We start from the raw sequence: 24,499 nt of genomic DNA on the forward strand, positions 1-24,499 counted from the left end.
TAAATAATAATTAAAAAAATTAATGAAATAATAGACAACAATGTAATTTAAAAAAAATATAAAATTAAAAATCTATTTTTATTTTTATTATATGTTGTGTGGTGTTTTTTACTGTAAAACCCATTTAAAAGCACCCGGGGACCTGGGTGGTATTTAAAAGCAGATTACTCGGTAATCTGCTTTTAAATTTCCCGCCCAGCTACGCCCCTTGACGGACTGGCGCCCCGGCATCACAGCAGGACCATAAGATCGCCGCTGGAGCGCGGGGCAAAGGTAAGGAGGCTTTTAAAGCTTTTTGCTAGTGAAATCCACCCCGAGTCACACTCGGGATTACCGCTAGGGGGGTTAAGATGACAATCTTGGGTGGAATCAAAGTTGGACACTCATCCCTCGTCACCAATACATTGAATTGCACAGGTTACTTAAAATGCAACATTTTCAGCATAAAAACTAAAGTCAGCATTCCAGTATTTTGAAGAAATGTTTATTTAACAACTGAATACATGCCAAAATGAATAATTTACAGCAGCAAGTCTTAATACATTTCCTCTCCAGTTTTCAATTCCCCCATACAATGTATTGATAAATATAGCAATGAAACATACACACTTTGTTCTTAGGCCTGTTTAGAAAAAGAAAACACCTATAACAGCAAAAATGACCACTTTGAGGCCATGGTATGCAGCTGACATTTGGGCTTTTGTACTGTATGGTTTTACTGTACGTGAGCACATTGAAATGGAGTACCTATGGATATCAGTACATTACACTGTACCTCCCCTAAATAGATAAAAATATTTACATCTCTTTTGGCTAATGTTTAGGTAGCAAAACCAAACTATTTAAACACATACCATTGATATCACTAAATACTGCATAAATGGGATCAGAAACTGCTTGTTTCACATGCAATTAGCTTCTTTGAGGTCTTTTTACATACAGTAGTTGCTCTAAGTGGGCAATGGATCTGTACAATAAATGCTAAGCCACATTTTGCACAATCTCATTTTTGCAATATCTGCAGTTATTGGTTGATCAATACAGAATAGTTATGTTTTATGATGTATGAATATGACAGTGGAAGACCGTTTAAAAAGATGTGCAGTACTATGTACATATAAGTGTGTGCTTTCCAGATTGACGTTTCTTTAGAGCAAATGTATTTAACTACTGCACGTTGCCCAGCTGTGCTATTTGTCATAGGTTATGATGATAGTAAAACAAAGCTGGCATATGAAAGACTGTTGTACCAAGACACAGGTGTCACCTTCATGATTGGAAACCACACTGTGCTACTGCATCCATTTCAGGAGGCATAATTGGAAAGTAACAGCCAAATATTCTGAATAGAAATAATGTTTTGGACCCATAGTTATGCTTTACGGTTGGTAAAAATATCCACATTTTACAGTCTCAAAACCAAAACAGAATACTGAAAGCTTGAAATACTTTTAGCAATCCTTGCTGGTGCTATTGAATAATTAAAATTGCATGAAACAAATAGGTGGGTGAGACAAAGGCCTTTTCTGATATTGATAGGAATGCTGAATCATGTCACTGGGTTATAAACCCCTTTCCTCCCGACTATAAAAGCAACTGTCCTATTTACGGAGAGAGCAACATTGGCAACCAACAAACAATTATTTTATAGCTGAACACCAGCCAAACAGTAAGGTAAAGTAAAAATACATTTATAGGAGCCATTTTACATAAAATGATTGATTTTTCTGCCAATCCAATTCCTGGGCCTTGTCCAGGTATGCAGTCTAAAACCATGTGATTAGCCAGTCCTGGGGACATGGGCCCAGACCTGGTTTTTAGACTCAACTGCAGCATTTGATGAATGTTTTGTCATGCAGTTGAGTGCAGTTGTGGTGGTTGGCCCTTCAAGGGAAGACCTGAAGCTACAAGTTGCTTCCAGAAACCATGCCGCAATCCAACTTGCGGCAAATGCATAAATAAAAAGTTTCCCAACCATTTCCATGTGGTTGAGCATGCAGTAAACCCCTTTCTGAATTAGCATTAAATTTACACAGCTCTATCAGACAGCAGGGCCAGGTTGGTGTCCTTAGTTTGCTTTGTTGCAAATAAAACAGAACAACCTGGTCACCTCTCTGCCCTTCCAAGTTCTGCAATATAATGAAATGCATGAGTCTGAAGCCTTGTCGAATTTAGGTAAACTAGCTATATTTAAAATAAATATATTTTTTAACATTTTTCAAAATACATAACTGCATTAAAATGCGTATTTTAAAAAATATTTTTTGTCTGGTGTTCAAATTTAAGCCTACATAATATGAACCTGGTAATAAAACTATAAATAAAAACAATCATATGCAGGAAAAAATATTTTTACAGACTTTTTTTTTTCAAACCTAAACTTACATTTTAAAACCTAGCATTAGTGGCATCCTCAGTCTCCTACATGCCTCTAGCGCCATGTCAGATTGGGTAAAATCATGAATAGCTCAATCAATAGCTCACTGTTCATTTTAGACAGCCTGAATTTTATTCTCAGAACAGATGTTCACATGTGATGTAACTTCTAGCTTGCCCAGGAGTCAGCATATTAATCTGCAAGGGAGGATTTCATTTTCTAATAATCACCCTGTTTAAAGCAAAGAAAAACTCCTGCAGCTTATTTGGTCATGGTGTATTTTCATCTTCATTCAAAGCAGATGGTACCCTTCAAGTTCTTTTAGGAGAACAACAATTTCACTAAATGATACAAAATGGGATATGGGGAGGGTTAAGAGGACATTTTATTTGTTACACTTTGCTGCCAGCTTTATCCTATCCACTTATCAGAACATTTAGGCTTATGATTCTTCAGCATGAACTGCACAGTCCAAAAAAACGCGTCAAAACCATCCAATTTGACTATGCATGAACACACAAACATGAACTGTTGTAAACTAAGCAGTCCTGTAACCGCTATAACATTATCGAATGAGCCAGAGTTAGAACTAAAAAAAAGTAGCTAAAGAATCCTTAGCTTGTTCTAATGCAAAACTTTCTATACAGGTGTTGGAGCTGTGAGGGCTAAGACTGTAGACGAGTAATGTGAAAATACATACTAAAAAATGGACCGGTTGCAGGCTTCAGTAACCATATTGCTTTATTTTACTGAACACAATAAGGCCAGTAAGTGTACTGTGATGACACAGACTCCTAATAGCAAAAAGAGCATCCCAAAGTACCTATTAGATTTCTATTTATTTATTACCTTTTTACATGTAGTTACAAATACCATACTGAATATTACAGATCTTTGGACTAATCTATTAAAAGCACACAATGCTTTTATCATATCAACCTAAGAAAGAAAACATCAGGGCAGCACTGGCAATTCATGGTGAATTAACTGGATAGACTAATCATCATCCTTCTTAATTATACTTATTTTCATTCACATTTTGACAAACTCACACTACACATCATTGGGTAAAAATAAAAAAAAAATCCTTTTAACTTTAGCCTATGCAATGGAATCCCAACTGAGGGGTGAAAAATGTATTGTAGATATATACACATAAAAAACAGTGTACTTAAAGCATCTATAGAGATATTACCTAAGGACCAACCTGTGCTTGTAGTATTATTCCTGTTTCTAAAAAACTACATTCTGTTTTGAACATATAGCCCCCTAAAAATATAATGCTTCATTTAATAAATGCTTAGTAATTTAGGAATAGTGGCTATGCCAACCCCACCTTCAATGTAAATAAAATGTAGCACCAGAGCTCTCCTACTTACAGAATATTTGGATTAAAACTGAGCAGTGTGGTTCTGATGTTCCACCCAGTCTGAATTCATCGATCACCACTCACAAACTACATGTATATAATGAAATGCATATAGGGAGCTGTAAAGACCAGACTCACTTTAAGGTTTACTTAATTACAGTGACATTAAAATTATCATTACATAGAAAAATAAAATATTGTAGAACAATACTGACAAAAAAAATGTTAATGAAACGCAGTGTAATGTTGATATTTAATAAATATGGATTATAAATTCATATAAAACATCTCTCTGTATTTCCTTAGAGGAAACTAAAAATCAAACCAGGTTATTAAATGTGCCATTGAAACACGTCTGATATATATATCCCCCCTGCAAACTGTACATGTTAAATAAACTGTAGACCAGTGTCCAAATGTAGTTTATGTACACTCATAGCTCATAGGACAAAGTTCCATTGGAATAAACACAGTAGAGCAGTGTAATGATGCTCGTCTATTGATCAAATCGATAAGAAGTAGGCAGAAGGTAACATGTAACTCTGTAAAACGAAACTACAAGATAGGAACATTATCTACCTTGCTAGGAAAGGTGCAAGACCTAAAAGATTAACTAAACAGAAAGAAAAATTTATGTTTTTTTAATAAACTTATTAAAGGTTGTGTTTATTTCCTAATTAGATGCATCTCTAGTGTGTTTATTGTAAATTAATTTGTACACAACCTCTCTGGCCAGCTAATGCTGTTCTTGTATTCGTACATATAGAAAAAATCCCAATAGTTGGCAATTTATAACCATTGACCTATTGAAGCCATTTATTTATCACATACTCTAATTCTGTAGTAACCACTAAATATCGATATAATAAACTAGATTGGGACAAAGATGTTTATTGAGAAACCATTCTCTATAACTCCACACAGGTCTGTTTAACCAAAAAATGCAAAAGAGTTTTGCAAATTTTGACATCTGTCCGCTATGTACAATTACAGTTCACAGAGCAGTTTACAACAGACATGTAGGCCCAATGTATTAAATTGGAAGAACAGTACAAGTGAAGTTAGGCCTCCATTAATTTCTAAATTAAAAATAAAAAAGCACTGGGATTCAGTACACGGGTTCTTGTTTTCTACAGTCTTTATGCATTCGTACCTGCGTTTTCTGAACCCTAAATATATATGTCAGTATAAAACATACATCTGGCACAGTTATAAACCAAAATAAATGCAGTTTGCACAAGACCCCAGGAGATTCGGAAATCACTTTTGCACTCCACGTTTTTAGTTATTTTGTGGATCCAAAACATCTTTCTTTCAGAATATTTGTATTCTGATTAGTCATTTTTACATTTTACCTTAAAATCTGTTAAATATTATTCCCATTTCTGTGATTACCCATCACTAATCCATTGTGTTTTTTTAAACCTAACATGTTAAACCAAAAAAAAATAAAAAATATATTTTTTGTGAAATAATACGTGCAAGAAAATGAAAAATCTGTGCTACAACTATTAAGGACAAAAAAAAGTTTTAAATTTACTGCATATTTGTCATTTAAATTAAAGTACATTGCAACTTCAGGTCAAAGCTGGTTGAAATTATCAGTAGTAGATAGGTAAGCCCAACTTCTTTGCTGTTTAGTGGACTCTTTCTTCATGCAGCTGTTCATTTGCTTTTTTGTTTGATCCCAGGCACCATCCCATCTTCCCATGTTAGGAAAAATATATATGTATCCAATAGACTTCTCAGTTATATGCAATGGTTGCAAGGATAACAACCTAATTCATATTTGTGGGACGGTGTTGATGACTGATGCTAGGCAAATCTCATTTCAATGGCAGGATGGTAAACCGTTTTTCTTTAGGAAAAGAAGGAAGTACAAAAAAATAACAACCGGATGCGAATTGTTCAGAAATGGAAAAACCAAGCTGAGACACTTTGTCTTTAAAACCTTACATTTTGACTATGTAGTCTAAGTCTATTTGGAAAGTTACTAATGTATTTTATTTAAACAGTGGAAAATCTGTGGAACTTTCCACCCTGTAAACATCCAAATAATGCCATGAAAATATTCATGAATATTGCATTTTTCCAGTTTAATGTCTATACAAATCCTACTCCGATGAGGTTTGAAGAGGTAATTCAGATCAGACACTCCTTGGCGCTCTTTCAAATTCATGGGTCCTCCTGTTTCTGCCTTTCTTATTTTCTTGTAGGTGCTTCCATTTGTTGGAACTAACTTGAGTGTTGATATTCTTTTGCCGACGTTGTTTGCGGTCTCGTTTCCACACTTGTTCACAGAATTCATCCATTGTGTTGAGATTTGGGTGACTGATTAGTTGCATGAAGTCTCTGTACCATATCTTCTGTGTTGGAGACATGCTGTTTGATGGTTCTTTGTGCTTATGGTTTTCTCCATCCTCATCTTTGTGTAGAAGCTCATCTAAATGTTCTGTGTCAATGATTTCCAGGGTTACTTTGAGAAGGGCTTGCATAAATCCATGTTCTACTGCATTACAGTAATATACACCAGAATCCTTCTTTTTCAGAGTACGAAGTAGTAAGCCATGGTCTGTTTTTATTATACGATCATCCATCCTTATCTATAATAAAGAAAACAAGACTACGGTTATCCAAGTTTTATATTGTACTGCAGTTTGCAAAAAAAGCAAATGGCTTCTTTACAAAGTTACAGTATACCTTTGTCTCATAGGAATTCTCTGTGATTTTGACTATTGTTAAAGGCTGTGCAGTATGGAAGTTTTTTTTTTTAATACCTAAATCTAAGCTTACCCAAAATGGATATTTCCGTTTTTAGAAAATGACAGAGATGTGCACAGGCAGAGCACAGAAGTATAGGTAATGGAGATTTTCAACTATATTGAGAAGATTTGTTTATAAGTTTCACTGTGGTTGTTAAAACTTGGGACTTCTGGATTTCACTAGAGGGAGCAACACTTTTATTGAATGGTCTATCAGTCACATGGCTTGCAGCAGGGGTGCCCACAATTTTTTGGCTTGCGAGCTTTAAAATGAGCAAGTTAAAAGGATCTTCCGACAATAAAAACTTGAACTTAATACCTTCTGTGCATGGTAGAGTTTATTTTGAAAGGCAGGGCTCCGCGGTCTACTCGCTTTGCCTTTGCGATCTACAGGTAGATCGCGATCCACCTGTTGGACACTCCTGGATTGCACTATTGTTCTTGTTATTGGAGCATATGGTTTGAGTAAGGTGTAGTGGTTGATTTAGTTGGGACCTTTTGATTTTAATAATAAACCCGTTATTCCTCTAAAAGATACATGTTTTGTATATCATATTCAATATATAGATCTCATAATAGAAATGTATTAAATTGTTAATAACTCATAAGACCTTCATTTCAATGTTAAAAACCCAAACTGACTTAATACAGCTTTCCTGGTCAAACATTATTGTTCTAAAAAGTACAAATCTGATCTAATGTTTAGCATTTCTAGACTAGATCATTGTAATGAATTGGAATTAAATTAAATGAAATTTGCTCAGTTTGTAAAAAGTGCAAGAAACTGCTCTTTTTTAACTGTCATTAGTAAAAAAAAATGACTGAAAAATAACCATAACTTCAATACCAGCACTGCACTGCAAAACAAGAACATTTTAAGTTACCAAAAGCAGATCTATTTTGCAAGCTACTCTACGCTCCTAGCCCAGAAAACTCTTGTAATGTTTTATAAACACTTTACAGATAGGGTGGGCATGGTATCGTTTTTCTAAAAATGTCACAAAAGTCATGTGTAAACTGGTGTAGAAAAATGTTGCATGTTTTGTGTTGTGCTTTTGTACCTAGGGGAATTGTCAAGTATGTTTATGTTTTAAGGAGATCTTTAGCTTAAAAAGCAATTAGTAAAATTCCACTGTCAGTAATTTAAGACAATGACATGGTATTATTTAGGGCAAATATAATCAATTCCCTCTAGTGCTACAAAAAAATAATGTATATGAGAATCTATTACTCTAATTATACTACAAACAGGGGAATAGTAATGGTATTATGATGTAAAGTTGAACTATGAGGCAAATAGGGTAATGCAAAGTTGAAATAGAAATGGTGAATAGTATTGGCTGCTAAATGATGTGAAATTCTGTTCAAGCAGACCTGTGAGTCAAATCACCTTACCATTGTGCCGATACTGCTGACCCTCCTGCCCCAGTGCGTGCAACCAGTTTAAATGCAGCTCTAGCTCTGTCCACTTTTTCTTTGTTTAATTAACACATATTTATTTCTTTACATTACTTTTTTTGCTTGGAATTTAGCTTTAACAGAAACATTTTCCAGGAAGTATTTATTTTTAAGGTAAACCATATACAATGAGCAATTAGCTAATAACAACAGCTTTGATCCTTGTAAATCTAGATGGGTTTTGATACTAGCTGCTCTACATATATCTTGCTCATTTAAAAGTAATATTGCTGTGTAGTAATAGACTTCTGACTGGCAACATCCATCATCATGGGTACATACACTAACATATCTAGCGTAGTGCCATGTTTTCATGGCATTATACAAATCATTAGGACAGGCAATGATGGGTAATCTCCACTAGGACACTGAAGGCAATAAAGTCTGGTAGAGTAAAGGAAAGATTGAATCCTAGTAAGCAGTTGCAGAGCCCTGCAAAGACTTTCTCACATATAGTTGAGTAAAAACAACCTTTTTTTACTGCTTTTGCAAGCATTTTAAGCAGTTTCAGGCATTCTGAAGGCCTGATAAATAAAAAAAAAATTGGTTTCAGTAACACCTGAAACCACTTAGTAGAAAAAAAAGAGCTTGCAAATGCCTAAATTTGCTTGAAAAGTGGTAGAAGTGGTCTATAAAGGCAGTTAGAACAGGAAACCTCCATTGGACGCAATGCTACCACAAAGAACCGCCTGAAGAAAAAAAAAAAGAAGAACAGGCAAGCCTATCCTTTCCAATAACAATCTTTTTTTTTTCCTAGTGGTACAGTTTGGCTAAAGTGTAAACTTAACTCAATTGTTGGAAATACCACAGCACACAATGGAGGACATGCAATAAAAGACACTAAAAGTACCCACCTGCAGAATTGATAAATATAAACCTTATTCCTCAACAGAGTGGCCATTATTTGATTTTTTTGACATTTTTTATTTTATAGAGGCATATTTAAATCCTTTCCCCTTTTTTATCCCTGTTCTGATATTCTTACCACCTTCAGGTATAAGTAGTAAAGGAAAATATATAGAAATACATTTCATTTATTCTTGGGTGTATATATCTGAGCTGACCACTAATGGAGGAAGTCTGTCACAAGAACTATGCAATTTAGACTTTATGCATGATGTGCCCATAAAATAGGGGTGAGAGCTGAGCCCAGTCATTTGCTGCTCCTGCCTATACTATATGTCTCAGACCTCACCTCAAGAGACCACTGGAAAGCCAGACTGGAAATTTTGGTTCATTTCCTTTCCTTTTGTGGTGTTGTGCTTCATTACCAGTGGGAAGTCTGCCAAACTTGTAATGAAGGCTGAATATGTCTTTGTCGTTAACAGATACTCCAAAGGTCTGATTGCTTACAGAGGAATAAATGGCTTATTAACCATAGAAAGGTATTTGAAATACAGCATTTGAAGAATATAAAAAAAATATGATATAAACACTTAGTGATTGAATACTACTACATAAAGACCTCTGCATGAAACATACCATTGGCTTCAATCTGAGTACATATTTTGCTACAAAGTTTCAAAACAAAGGAACCTGTTGTGAAAGGCAAATTATGTACAAGCCAAACATTATTGTAGGCAGCTTGACAGCAGTAAAAGTCCCATTACCTCCTCCTTTTTGTCTTCATGCTGTTTCTGGAACTGCCAGAAAACCATGGCTCTCTGTGATTTAGGGCTACATTCCAGGAATGTGCTACTGTTCTCTACGCCATAGATTATCTTCTCTTCCAGGTTCTGTCTGTGTGGATCATCTGCAGGCAGGAAGCATACAATGTCAGACAGATATTTTCACAAAAGGAAATTTCATCTTTGTGCATTTCTCTATTTTTCTCCATTGACCAAAATGAAAACAAATTACACGATTAAACAACGTTTTCTCTGTTAAAACCGTAACACCCCATTTTTCCCTAGCAATGCAAACCACAACAATAAATATATTTTTTATATATATTTTGAATTTTTGTTTGTTGTTTTCAGTTTTGGATAGGGTTTTAATAAGTCCCCTGTCAGTATATTTGCTATGATCCAGTAAGACTCCTTAATTTTTTTTCTAGAAATATAACAAAGTTAGAAGAAAAACCTACAAAATAACAAATGAACAAAGTAACAAAATGCATAGACGACAATATGACTCAATGATATAATCATAGTTTACCTGGGGGTATGTGTTATTTGAACATTTGAAACATCACATCCATGGTACGGTATTTTAGTGGGGATTTTTTTATCACATGTGGGATATAATTCTAAATATGTTTTTGTCCAATTTGTGATACATCTAATAATATATAGGATAATGATGTTTCACATTTAAGAATCTAATTTAAAGAAATGAGTACAATAGACCTAAATAATGGTCATGACTTCATCAAATGATACTTTGTAGACCTCATATGGGAAAAGTACAGACCTATTAACTGGAGAATCAGTTATAACAGAGCTTTCATAAAGCAGTCACATTGGAATTCAGCTTCCTCTTTACAAGAAAGTTGGGAGGTATAGTTTACAATATCTATATTGAAGCCTTAAGATTGATTTCATTTAAACTGAATTATTCTTTGCATGGTTACAAACATATTTTGTGTATTAAACTGCAGTAGGCTATTGTTGTGTTCAAATTTATAGGGGAAGATTTACAATCAGTGGCAATGTTATTGAGGAAGCAATCTTCAATCAATTATTTCCATAATATATTATATATCCGTGAATTGGGAGAACAAACACTTGTTTAAATTGTCCTGCTAATTATTTCCTTTCACTGGAGTTGAGTTTCCTGAGTATTAATCATGTTGTAAAAAATCAGTTTGCAATTACAGGCTATTATCCCATTGGCCTACTTTACAGAAAATGGTGTTTATACTTCCAATTCTACTAAACACGCCACACAGTCGAGAAAATTAACATTTACACCAGATGACTGACATAAAACATGAACATCACACCTCAGATGATAAAAACACCGTAGCATAACAAAACTATTTACAATGCTCAATAAAGACGGACCACCAGAACATGGAGTGACAAGGTCACATTTCAGAAGTAACCTGCTAGAGGTAATTAAAGTGCAGGAACTGCACAAACACTCCACAAGTGAAGGTGTTCTGCTTCTGTGCCACACAAGCAGAAATGTACTTTGTTTTGTTTCACACAATAAAGCAGTTCTGGTTGGAAAACATCATGATATTGTATTTATTAACTCATGATATTTTCGTCAGCCCACAAAAAACAAGCAATTTTTTAACAAGATTATATATATATATATAAAGTTTTGCTTTATATTACACCTTAGAGAGCCTGTCATTACAAGAATATCAGTAGCATCACTAAGAGGGTCTGCAAATGTACCCTCCTGGAAACAGTAAACACTTAGTGAAGCCTTTATTGGTCTGATCCATTGGGGGGTGGAGGGGTTCTTCCTCATAGTCCCAAGAATAAAAAAAATGGAAACCTCATGGAATGGGCACAGAATACAATTAAAACTTGACAGAGGTTTAAATCCGAGTCCCAAAGTCAAATAATACAAAGTACAATCCAATGGTAATCATCTATAATATATAGAACATTGCTTTCAAACAAAGATAGTTATTATATAATCCCGCACCCCACACATCCACAGACAAAGTTGTCCCATATACATGTATGATCCCACCACATAATATAATCTTCGTTGGTTTATTGCCCAAGCTTGTTTAAAAGGCTATAACTAGATGCAGATCCCACAAATGCATTTGGATTTCTGCAGAATCAAATTTTATCCTGGTAGATCCAAGTGTGACAAGATTAATCTGGAAATACACACAAGGTTTTTTTTTCGGCAGCTAACTTATCAGAGCCTTTTAACCTGAACCTATTACCAAGTTAATAAAAGGGTATGGGTAACCTGCCGTTTAGACAGACTATGGCTAAGCGCCATATAGGACACATGGAAACTATAGATAATCAAGTTACTCTAAAAAAAAATGTAAATGGTCTTTTCAATTACCATGAAATATTTTTGATGGTATGTAACAGCTACAATAAAATTTAAAATAACGTTACAGTTTGTTAAATGTACAGTACATGAAATATGTTCTAAGAATATGCAATTATGTATAACAAACAATAATGAAATGCAATGTATATATACTGTTTTCTACACCAATATATTTTTCTTCTACACCTACGTTACTTTACTGAAAGCTTTAAAGAAATACAAATCATCCAGATGAACATATTTGAAGAGCATATCATAAATTAACACAAACAACTGTAATAAGGGAATTTCAAGCTGTTTATCTTTCTCTGAAAGTTTAATGTACAGAATTTCAAACAATACCCAACGATCATAAAGCTTTGATCAGTGATTGTATATGACTGAAATTTTTATTCCATGAAAACTGTTTAAATAACAGCCTTTGTTGAAAAAATAAACTTTTGTAAAATGACCTTTTGTTTTTGCTTTCATCATTTTTATACTGGATACAAACATCTGATCTTCATATACATAAAAATATAACTACAAGCATGTATCATATGGTTTATAATGGTTTTATATGTCTCAGATGTTTTCTGAATCATTATGGATAAAAAAAAAATACTGACATGGAAACGATAATCTGAAGATGAAATCCATGCAAAGGGGAATTAAAATATGTAAATGAGAATTGGGTCATACTAACTGTTTATATGCATTTAACACACAGAATAGACTTGCCTTCGAGCTTTACATTGCCCAGTCTCCTGGCACAATGATTTGTCCCTCTATATACTGTCAACCCATGTGGACAGCAGCATATTCAAACTGGCTGGAAATGGTGGTTGTTCTTCCAGTTCCAATAACGGGGATTATAGGAGGCTGTTCTAATGCAGGCACCTTTTACTTTGTCACACTTTACCAACAGACAAGTCCAGGCTTCACATACCTTCAGAAGCTTTTATTGCCTCCATTTTGCTCAAATTCCAGGCCACGCAAAGCAATGACATTTCTTGGTGTGCACCTCCTAATTCCGATTTATTCCTATTAATCAATGAAACAGCCAATCATGGTCATAGGCCAATTACAAATGTGTGGGGTAGGGCGGGAGGAAGCAGGGAGCCTTCAATAGTACAGAAGCAAATATCAAAGGTCATGATGTTCGGGCAATAAGGCAGAACAAAGATATGTAAAGGCACCTCATACCGGTCTAGTTAAATCTGGCTATAAATCTAAACATATTTTAATGTATCTGTACTAGTCTACATGTGATGGCCACCTAGCTCCTATAATATAAACTCCTAAAATATAAAACTAAATGAATATTCACAAACCTCATAAAAAATATAAAGAAATATAGATTTTAAAGAGTAATCCCCAGCTGCAGTGTTATTACAAACCTAGCATTTTTTTCATCAACCTGTACACACTTGTTGGCAAGCTATGAGATGTAGTTTTACAAGAGCTGGAGGTCTACAATGGTTCGGAAAGTCTGATAATTCTGGGTTAATAATGTAACAGTATATACATCTAAGGTACTAATGAGTAAACAGGGGAAAGTGACAAGGTTTAATGGAGCAGATGAGAGAAATATGATGCAGTATATAACTCAGGACCTAAGTACTGTGGTTATTACTGCGGTCACCTGATACCATCTGCATTCCTGGTGTAACATAAGAACACATGAAGTAGCATTTACAGAAATAAGCGTGAATGCGTTGAGGTGCAACAAGTCAGCCAGTTCCTGAGGGGCTATGTCTGAAGTCTTGTTAGTGCTGGAATACTTAAACCAGGAAATTCCCCATTAGTTATAGAGGAGTGTAAAGACATCAGGGGAATTTTAGACAAACTTCTACAAAGTTACACAAACTAGCAGGTAAGCTTTTCAAAGAATGTTAAAGGAAACCTTTGCTGAGAGAGACATATAGGGGCTGCAACTGCAGATTTCCTTTTAATAATGCTAGCTAACTGGTTCGCTGTAGATAAAGTACTTTCTAAAATGTAGAACCAAAACAAGATATCAGATTATGAAAGTAAAAGTTGGGTCAGAGCTACTAACATGTATACAGGTCAGTAAAAAATAATGATGCTATTGGATCAGCCAGGTATCTGCTGGCCTTTGAAGCTTTTTCCTTAAAGGGGACATTAAAAATAGGCAAATTATTGTTTGTATAAACCTGGCTATGGGGCAATGACTGTACAATCTGGACCAGAGTTTCTCAAATAACTTTTAGTTCTTCAGGGAACCCTACTATAATTACTATATCCACAACTCACAATGTATTAGTGTGATGGTCAGTACCACCTACCATACTGGCCATAGGGAAAAATGTCACCTTTATTAATAGCCAAAAAGTGCCAGCTAAACTGACCTGGGAGCCACAAATTGCCTATTGCCTAAGGAACCCATGGCAATCTCTGGAGGAGCCCTGGGGTTCCACAGAACCCTGGTTGAGAAATACTATCTAGACAATAGCTGGCCATGGGCAATGACTGTACAATCTAGGCAAGCCATTCTCAATCAGTGTTCAATGGAAATCTAGGATTCCTCTACAGGTTGTGATGAGTTCCCTGTATGTGACTGACTGACCTGCAGGTTTCCAGGGCTTACACCACTTTTCAGAACCAGTTGCATGAATCAAAGGACTTTTTGGCTGTTAAGGAGACATCTTGGCGACTAATGTATGTATGAGGACAATCCTTACCACTGGCAACTAATGCATATAGCAAAATCTTACCCTATTCATAAATATATTAGGAGTTTCCTGACACCTGAAAATTATTTAGGGTGGGTTCCCCAGGGTAGGTTGAGAAAAGGTTGAGAAGGCAATAACTTTAAAATATAGACTCTTAGATTGTAAGCTCCTCAGGGTAGGGTCCTCTCCTCTTCCTGTGTCACTGTCTGTCATTTGCAACCCCTATTTAATGTACAGCGCTGTGTAATATGTTGGCGCTATATATATATATACTGTTCTTTATTATTTTATAATAATAAAAAAAGAAAATACCTGGCCTTGGCAAACACTGTACAATTTAAGTGTCAACATTTCAATCAGAATGATCAGCCATGAGATACAAAGTAACTAGTATTGCATATAAAGTGTATGTTACCCTCAGTTTATCCCAATCAGCCCTAGTTAACTCCTATTGTTAACTCTGATGTATTAGTAAGGTGGCCGTTCATGAAATCTGATCATGCTGGAGATAAAGGTAAGTGACAGCTTGCAGCATTTTACTAGTAGAAACACTCAGCACCCGAGATAAGCCTAGCTAACAGCATTGTCATGTCCAGTTTTTGTATAATCCAAGAACACTCCAATTTTAAAATGTATACATGCAATATTATACATGGTTTCTTCAGAAGCACATATTCTAAAAATATTATTTGAAATACATTTAGGCTACAAAATATGTTTCATATTGCACAGGTGGTCAGGATTTAAGAAGTACATTTCCAGAGGAAACATCAAACAGTGAAAAAGGTCCCTGATGATCTGTGAGAAGTTAAATGTAGCGAGTGAGAGATGCCATCACAACGCCAGCTATATTTCGAGTAAAATAAACATTGAAAATGTCATCTTTTGGATTATACATTTATGCACCTCTTTTATACTTTAGCATAGACTCTAGATCAGATCTGGGGAACTATAATAGGTAGCATCAGAGCAGAATCCAATGGAATATAGCATGTTTATGTTTTTAAATTTGACAAAATCCAGAAATTCCTTAAAAGTTCCACAAGGTGGCGATAGTCACTCACATCTCTTTCAGTCCTTTAAATTAGCAGATCTGCTGCTGATTAACACATGGCATGGCAATCATTCGCTGCTTTACTTAGTTCTTTATTTTTATTCTGTGCATTTCTGTATTTTACACAAACTGTACAAGAATCTATTATTTCACTGAATGCAGGTATATGGCAGAACCCCTACATGAAACACATTTTTTTCTGAGTATCATAATCATAGGTGACAATGAAACAATTGGTCTCTTTGTCCAGACTTGGCTGATTTTGGGCTCTGTTCTTTCATGTTGACAGGCAGATCCTGATTTATAAAAACGAGTGCAAAGAAAAGACACATTCCGATCCTTGTTTTATTTCTCAGTGCAGCCTAGTAAACAGAAGTGTAAACCTGACTGATATACCTTGAGCAACAATCTTTTCTTCCATTTCAGAAAATCATTTACATTTCAGCTGCTGTATATGAATACCTGAAAAAGGATTGTTTATGGGCTGACTGAGCAGTACATGAGTTCATGTATTTATTCTACTAGGATTTTATTTTTTTTATAAACTCATTATCGCAAATCAACAGCTTGCATCCCTACATGAAAACAATCCTATGCGTACAGCAGATGCTTACATTTTACTGTGTGTTGATGCACCTTTCAGACTTATCTTGACCCACAGTGTAAAACACTCAAAAGGTCCAAGAACTAAAATTTAGCACTTTCAACTCAAATAAGACCAAAACATGAAAATTAATTCAATGACAGAAAAATTCTGGTGCCTAATCCTTAATAAACCCTACCAAATCACAAAAAAGTTGTAATACAACAGTGCATTATTATCAGCCTGCCCTTTTTCTGCTGACTCTAGACAAAGCTATCAACTGCACATGATGTAAGACAATCCAACAAAAAGAAACTTCCTAGATTTTACAAACTTTTTTGCAAATCCTAAGAAAACTCCTGGGAACTGAGTTTTAACCTTGGATACAAAAGCTCATTAAAAAAAATAAATACCAAATGGTCATCCTGTTACATGTTTTACATTCTAAGCAGAGATTTCCTTTAAAGAAAAGTCAAAATTCCTCTGTAATTCTAAAACTCCCTAACATTTACCTATTACTTACGTTCTATCATGCACAAATGTCTTTGCAAAGCAAAAATTTGCACATTTGATCAAACACGAACTTTTGTGCTAGATAAGCATTTTAAAAAGTCAGAGAATTGATGTATTTTGCGATAACTGGTGTGTGAATGATCTTTTTACGGTTTGACGTTATGGTTTAGCGTAGAACATATGTTGTGTGCTATTTTACATTTACCCAATGAGCAAATGCATATTTCTACAATGCTGCAGTCTAGCAAGTACAGAATGTTAACTGATTGCTCATAAAATCCAACTAACAACATAGAAACACACAAATTATGCATTGTGAAAGTTTTAAATGAATCGGGTTGCAGATTACATCTAGGAACATCATTTATAAATTAGTTTAATGGCACTGATGTTCTACAGCTTGATCACTTTTTCTTGTATCTGCAGTAAGTTGAGAGAATTCATTAGACCATTGACTGATGTACTATGTTCACGATGTGAGAGGTTTCCAGCGTATTTCATAAACTTTTGCTTGTCCCTTAGGCTATGGCTACACTGGTGACACCCATTTAATTAACAATTTAACCACTTAGTGACAATCATCTCATTAGCAGCACGTTGATTTCCATGTTCTAACAATGACTTGGCTGCTATCAAGTGGTAAAACCTTTAAAATGAAAAAGATTAAAATCAGCTGTGCAGCTTTAGATAAAAATCTACAGTTGGAGCGGGATCACTTTTCGAATTTTACATTGTTAGGGGACAGACATTTTACCTGTTCCTTGTACTTCATGTATGCACATCACAAATAATGGCAGGCCTGCCGTATGACTGCATTCTATACTATAATTTTGGGACTGCACAATACAGATGTACCTTTATAAAGCATATATTTTCAAGTATGTAGCCAAGACTTTACAAATGGGATGGCTAATGTTCGCCTGTAGGGGTATTCTATTTTGTGTCACCAATCATCTGATCAAGCAGTTCTGCATAATGTTATATGCAGGCAGCCAGTATTTATGGGCCCATGTACGACTAATTTACTGGTATATGTACATGCCCACTGAAACAAAGTTTCATGTGTGTAACTAAATGTAGTAACTTGTCGCAACCAATTGGGATTTACTATATTATGGTCAGGCAAGTACAACATGAATTATAATTTGTTGCTATAGGTTAATGATTAATGATTAAAAATCTTAATATGACCTTACCTACCAATCATTGTATAATTGTAGCAATTGTATGGAGAAAAACAAGTTTAGAGCCAGTGATCAGTCCTGAACAATTTTAGGTATAGGTGGTTTGCAAACAATAACTGATATAACTATTGACATTGCTAAACAAAATCAGATTTTCAATATACTGGATGCTAAGGGTCAGTACAAAGTTTACCAAATATCATCCAATCAACACAGTGGTTGTAAATGGAATAACTTTGACTATGCTCCCAATGGACAGGCATTCCATGGATATTAGATGTAATCCAGGCATCAACATATTTAAAGTTGTCATTACAAATCATTAATGATTAGTCTCCAAACAGCCATTGGAATCCAGTGCAAAAGCCCTAATATTGTTTTCATGTTGGAGATTGTTTGCTATTTGATAAAGCAGTTAAATGTAAAGATCAATAATTAAAAATCTGTTTTTGGATATGATGCCATTTCATGGATAATATCTGTTAGGTCCGAGTTTTTCAATCCACTGTATTTAACGCAAAAGATTTTTCTGTTTTTCATCTTCTTTCTTCTCCATTAGTGATGGGGGATTTATGTGCAACCTACCTGTTCACAACAGAACAAATTAGTTGATAACCCCTCCTCAATGGCCTGGTTAAGGTCATTATTAGAAAATGAAAGAAACTCAAATATGTCTTTCCATAGGTTGATTGTAATGTTCCTTGTTTGCCATAGGTTCACTTTACCCCGTAACAGAGCTTTTGACAAGAAAGGAGATCCAGTAGATGGAGGAACACAGAAGAATGCCATGACTAGTGTTTAAACTTAATTTTCATAAAATTGTGACCGAAGAGAATTGTTGTTCTTTATTTTTATTAAAACTAAAACAAAACTTTTTGTACCTTCTTAGCACTGTACTGGATGGGTAAGGCTTATATTGAAATGCATTGTTGGATGGTATTGGTTTGGCAACGGGAGGACAGGTGAATGCAGCCTTCCCTAAGTCTCTCCAAACATTCTAGGACACCAAAGGGAGGTGCCTTGAGATGAAGGCCTTTTTTTTTGCCTCCCTATCATCATAAAGATTAATACAAGGTTGGCAGGGTTCTTAAATCCTTATGGCCCTTGAGCCATATTGCATGGTTTCCTATAATGGTATATTTGAGATCTGGTGGCAGTAAAGACTAGTGGAATTGTGTGGTAACCTTAGTGGATTATTTCAATCATTTGGAGTCACTTTAGTAGTATTTTCACACATAGGGATATAGTACATTGTACAGGTGAAATTTTTTCCAGTTTTCCATGAAAAGCTGGCTGCATATTTTCCAAGCAAACTATACACAGGAAAAATATTAGAATTTATGAAAGCAATAACCCCATTCTTTTATATACTATGTATTAAATATAATAATAGCCATAACAAAATACATATGTAGTTCTTCTAACATGAAGAAAATGTAAAGAATGGTAATCACACTGAAGGGCTGATCAGACTGTTGTAGAAAGCCCTCATTTGTGAGTCCATACGAAAGTCATAATGTACCTAATAAAAAGGTATTAGAAAAATATCTTATAATGGTCTATATTAATATTTAAAAAAAAACTGCTTTCCCAGTAATTAAAACAATACAGAAAATGATCAAATGTTACAAAAACTAAGATTAGGATAACCATCATACCCAGATAAAAAAAAACTAAATCACAAATAAGGGATGTTGTCCAATATCTAGACATGGCCCGCAATACAAAGGCTGCCCATTAAGACATAATAGTTATATCATGTATCCATTAAATGTAAAAACACATGAGCCACTTCATTTACTTGCCAAGGCAGATGCTGATGGGTTCCATACATTAAATAAAGCAGTTTCAGTTAATGAAAAATATTCAATAGTCAAGACTTAACGTACAACTAAAGCCAAAACTTTTCTTTTCAATTTGGATTAGGTAGAGAAGCAGGCATTCTTTCTATATGTGCCTCATTAGGGACATTTTTATTCACTTTCTGTTTTGTAAACCTATACTCTCCTCCTCTTGTGTCATTGTTTGTATCTGTCTGTCATTTGCAACCCCTAATTTTTGTACAGCGCTGCGTAATAAGTATTATTAAAAAAAAATAAAAAAAAGGTAAAATCAAATAAGTTAGCATATACCTATAGAAAATAATTTCTCAATGTTAAACTTCCTGGTCCCAAAATGTTTACAAATCTTGAAATTGAAAAGTAGAAACACACAAACATACACAAAGCCCCAGTTCACCTATCTGCATGCAGTGTCAGGTCGTGTCTTCTGATAGGCCAGTTCACTGTAATTGTTTTTGTTTATTCAAATGTATGCTATTGCCTATAATGCTCATCTCAGTAAAAACACAAATTATGTGTGTAAACAGTCACAAAAATGTAAATATGGTAACAAGACAGAGTGTATGTGGGATCTTAGAAGGTAGCTGGATGTGATTAGCTGTAAATAGTAGTAACAAACAAAAAAATGGCACACATTTTTAGACTCTACTAGATCTATACAAGTACATTGGTGAGATGTATAGGTAGTATTTTCCCTATAAACACACAAAACTAAAAAGAGGTATAAGTTTGCTTCAAAGGCTAAAAAGAAATATTATATAAGTCAAAACAGACCTAATTAGGCTTAGGGAACACTAAACCTACAAAGGTCAAACCAGGGTTACATCTTAAAGTCGATGTACTTCCTATCATCCAAATGTTCACAACAAACATGTCTAAACTTACCATGGTGTTGTAGATCTGAACAATGTGTTAGTGGGTCACCATTTCTGATATCTTGCCGTCTTGTACGCCTAGGGTTAGAGAACAATAAATATTTAATGTTTTTTGCTCAAAGAATAGAGAAAAAAAATTTTGGAAAGCTTACACTGGTATGGACCAGCAATACCAAGAAAATGCACATTTAAAAGTTACTTGGGTGGTTTTCAAAAGCTTCCATGAAATCTGCAATGAGATACACAGCTGCTAAGCTGATACGCCTGTGTCTCAGGGTTTGCTTAGAACAGCTCTAAATGGTCTGTTGCCTAAATCTAATATTTTAATTCAAGAGGGGCTGGGTCACCTACTAGCTACTTGGGTTGGGTTCTGCGAGGGTAAGAGCTACTTATGGGTTGTTGATCTGTTACTATATACCATATGCCTCCTGCTTTAATAGTTTCCATTCTTACGGTTTCATCTTTATATTAAAAATTCACCATTTTGAAAGAAATTTAGTTGTAACTGTGCAAGTCATTGGTTTTTTAATTGATGACTAAATACAACATGTCCTAGCTTTGACTACAGAAACAGCACTATTCAGCCTGCACCGAGTGTTCAGAGTCTCCAAAACTACCATTTCAATACCTACAGCTGGGTATGCCCACAAGGGCGGACAAGGAGGAAGGCTCTGTCTTAGTATGGCTAATATTCTATGTGAGACAGACACTGCCCATTTATATGCAAATTCCGAATACCAGCAACAATGGCTATAATGGAGGTAGAAAAAAAGTACCAGAGTCCAGAAGAGACACACAAAAGCTTATATAAAACACTAACTCTCAGGCATCTACTTACCAAAAAAATATCATTTATTCATGGATTATCCTTTTAGGATGACAATACATGAAAAATCACAATTTTGTAGAGACATTCCCACTTATCTCCCAAAAGGTACCGTAATAAGCTCTTTTAACTACAGAAACTTTTCTAATGTCTACACAATAAAAGTATACTTTTTTTTCTTTCTTTTTCTCCAACTTTTACCCACTCAGAAAGTATTGGCATTGTAGCAGTAATTTTGCAACATGCTGGAAATTTCTACATCATATTCTGCAAATGATTATTGATTTCCAGTGCTCATTATGAATACATTCACCAAAGTTAAGCAATAAAAGGATTGTTTTAATATTGAAAAGCATTTGAGATAAATGACAACATTTGTTCTGTCTTTTTTGCAAAACAGAAAAATTATTATAACTTTTACATCACATTCCTAGTCAAATTTTGCTCTATAAATATGGACCTGCACTGCCTGCCTTATCAATTTGCTTCACAAATAATTGTTTTCTTTCATTTTTATAAGCACAAGTTAAATACAAAGCTTATTATGTGGTCAAATGAGTGTTTCAAATCATAATTACAGACTCTCTCAAAGGGAATGTTCTTTTAGAAATGCATGCCAGTCGCTGAGTGCGTTCAAGCAGTTACACATTTGATATAGCGTATCTAGACAAGCGTTCTTAGTCATCCATTGTCATGTAATTGTTTTTATCAAGTACTTTACACATCTAATAACATGTTGCACAAGGATCGATAGATTCTGTTCAGAATGTGCTTATTGGGAAAGTGTACGCAGCTCCTTCTATGCCAATTGGAAATATTGATTTAAGTTACATCTCAAGCTGTGACTGCTGATGCTTTGTTCAATAAGACACAGAAGCATTGTCAGGAAGGTGTTTTGCCTTCTCTTGCAGTTCCACGGAATATAAAATGGTCTTAAAATTTTCTTAAAGAATACAAGACTCTGAGAAGTTTTAATTTGAGCCTTTTTTCTTGCTACTTATACAACAGTTATACGCATTCAGAAAAGTAATGCAGGAAATGAAAATAAATGCTTTACAACATATTTGGCAATTATGCATTATAAAGAAGGTCCTATGCAACAAAAAAGGTATTTTTGCTAAAACATATTTGTAAGCCATAGCTAAAATGAAAAAAAAAAAAAAAAAAACACAAAGCATACACAAAAAGAAATGAAGAATGTAAAACCATCCTAGGTAAATCTAACCAGGTTCAAGCCCCACTAACCTTTGAGTTTTTTTTTCAGTTCTGCTACTGGACTGGATTTATTTAAACCTGAGCTCCAAATATTTTTATTGGTATCCACCCCTATTAGTATCTACCCTTGAACAGCAGAACTCACAATGAGAGGGAGAGAAGTACCACAACAAGCCAGTCAATTGTGCTTCAGCAATCATGTGAAAATAGGTGGGCAGATCATCATTACAGTAAAATAAATTAATCAGATGATTCTCATTAGCTGGGGGAGGGACAAGACCTGTAATTGTTACAAAACTGCAGCAGAAAAATGAGGCCTTAGAGCTGTACAACATCAGAAATGGATAGACAGAAATGCAAATATTGTATCAAGTAATACAGCTTCCTTACATATATGTCACTGTTTGGCTGCAGCAAGATTGAAATTGTCCTGGCTTCAAAATGACAGTACAGACGATACAGATTACCTTCTGTTGGCATCTTCAGAAGATACAACAGTCAAAACAGCAATATCAGCCCTGTATAAACCTGATCACCAAATTGATATACAAGGTGAATACCACCTTAATCAATGCTGACATCCCTGCATATTATAAACAGGATTCTCTTGCATCTATGATGTTCATAACAACCATTATAATTATTCAAATCCATTCCATTCTTTATTCATTGTTATATAATAACGTACCATTGTTTTTTTTTTCTCTTTTTTTTTGCACTATTCACTACCACGACTTCATTCATAAATAAAAGCTGTGCACACAAAGCTCGGTCTAAATGGTAAAATGTCATTGTAGAAAACTGCTAGAGGATTTGCAAAGTCAGGACACAGCAAAGGGGATTAGTCTTCGAACAGAGCTGTAAATCCTCTTCTAATCATCTCACTCAGCTTCCTGTATACAAAAGTCAAGTATTCTTGGTGTAGAGACACTTGGTTGCATCAGTCATGTCAGCTGTTATAGGGGGGATAATCAGTTATTTTCTGCTGGGGATCAAAGACATTTCATACAAAGGCTGAAAAGGAAGTGCAGGGTGTCTTCTATGCCTTGGAAGGATGTTTATTGAATAGATTACTTACAGTCTACTCTGTGCAGCCTAAGAACAGATTGCAAAATAACATAGAGGTGATTCAATTTGTTCAAGGGCATTTTCAATAGAAAGCAAAACATTTCAATGCAAGAGCCACTTAGAAATCTGTATGTTTTCATAAGCAGTGTAAATCATTTGTTCTATTAAAATCCACAGCTGACTGTGGCTACACAACATTTCAAACATAAATTGAACGGTTGTACATAGCAAGGCTTTAAAAAAATGTTGAGTTTATTTTATTTTTTGAAACAATAAGGCAGGGGAAATCCACAGACCTAATTATAGCACTAACGAAGATATCAAAGAAATGTCAAGTGTGGAAACTAAATCACCAGATGAGAATATGAAATTTGAGCTGCAAAGAATGGTTATGCAGTTAAGTGGTAAATTTGTACCTTCTCAACTGTTGTCAGAGCTCTTTGAACGAGAGGAGAGGCGCAAATCTTTGTCTCCAAGAAAATAAGTAATTTAATTATGTATTAATTACTTTATTACGTTTTACAATGCTCTTCCACAATAGATTCTCTGAGTATCATATTGATGATAACATCAGCAAATAAATAAATAGTAATAAAGGAAATAATACAGACTTGTTAAACTGACAGAAAATATCAGGACTCTGCCCATACCATTCTAATGAATAGGATTAAGGGATGAGTGTTCACAATTTTGCTAATCTTCGCTTGTATATTTTAACGGTAAC

At 34.8% G+C, this 24,499-nt stretch overlaps 1 protein-coding gene across 1 annotated transcript in view; it reads right to left on the reverse strand.

Annotated features, from left to right (window-relative positions):
• Positions 1 to 462: 462 nt before the first annotated feature.
• SEMA3A (semaphorin 3A) overlaps positions 463 to 24,499 on the reverse strand; it is a 135,715-nt gene continuing 111,678 nt past the window's right edge. The window contains exons 15-17 of the mRNA XM_072399051.1: positions 20,677 to 20,744; positions 9,577 to 9,719; positions 463 to 6,349 (exon numbers count right to left, since the gene is read on the reverse strand). Of these exons, the coding sequence (XP_072255152.1) occupies positions 5,894 to 6,349; positions 9,577 to 9,719; positions 20,677 to 20,744 (667 nt within the window). The 3' untranslated portion in view covers positions 463 to 5,893. The remainder of the gene's footprint in view (positions 6,350 to 9,576; positions 9,720 to 20,676; positions 20,745 to 24,499) is intronic.

Source organism: Pyxicephalus adspersus, chromosome 2 (genome assembly GCF_032062135.1).
Source record: "Pyxicephalus adspersus chromosome 2, UCB_Pads_2.0, whole genome shotgun sequence".
Lineage (NCBI taxonomy): Eukaryota > Metazoa > Chordata > Amphibia > Anura > Pyxicephalidae > Pyxicephalus > Pyxicephalus adspersus.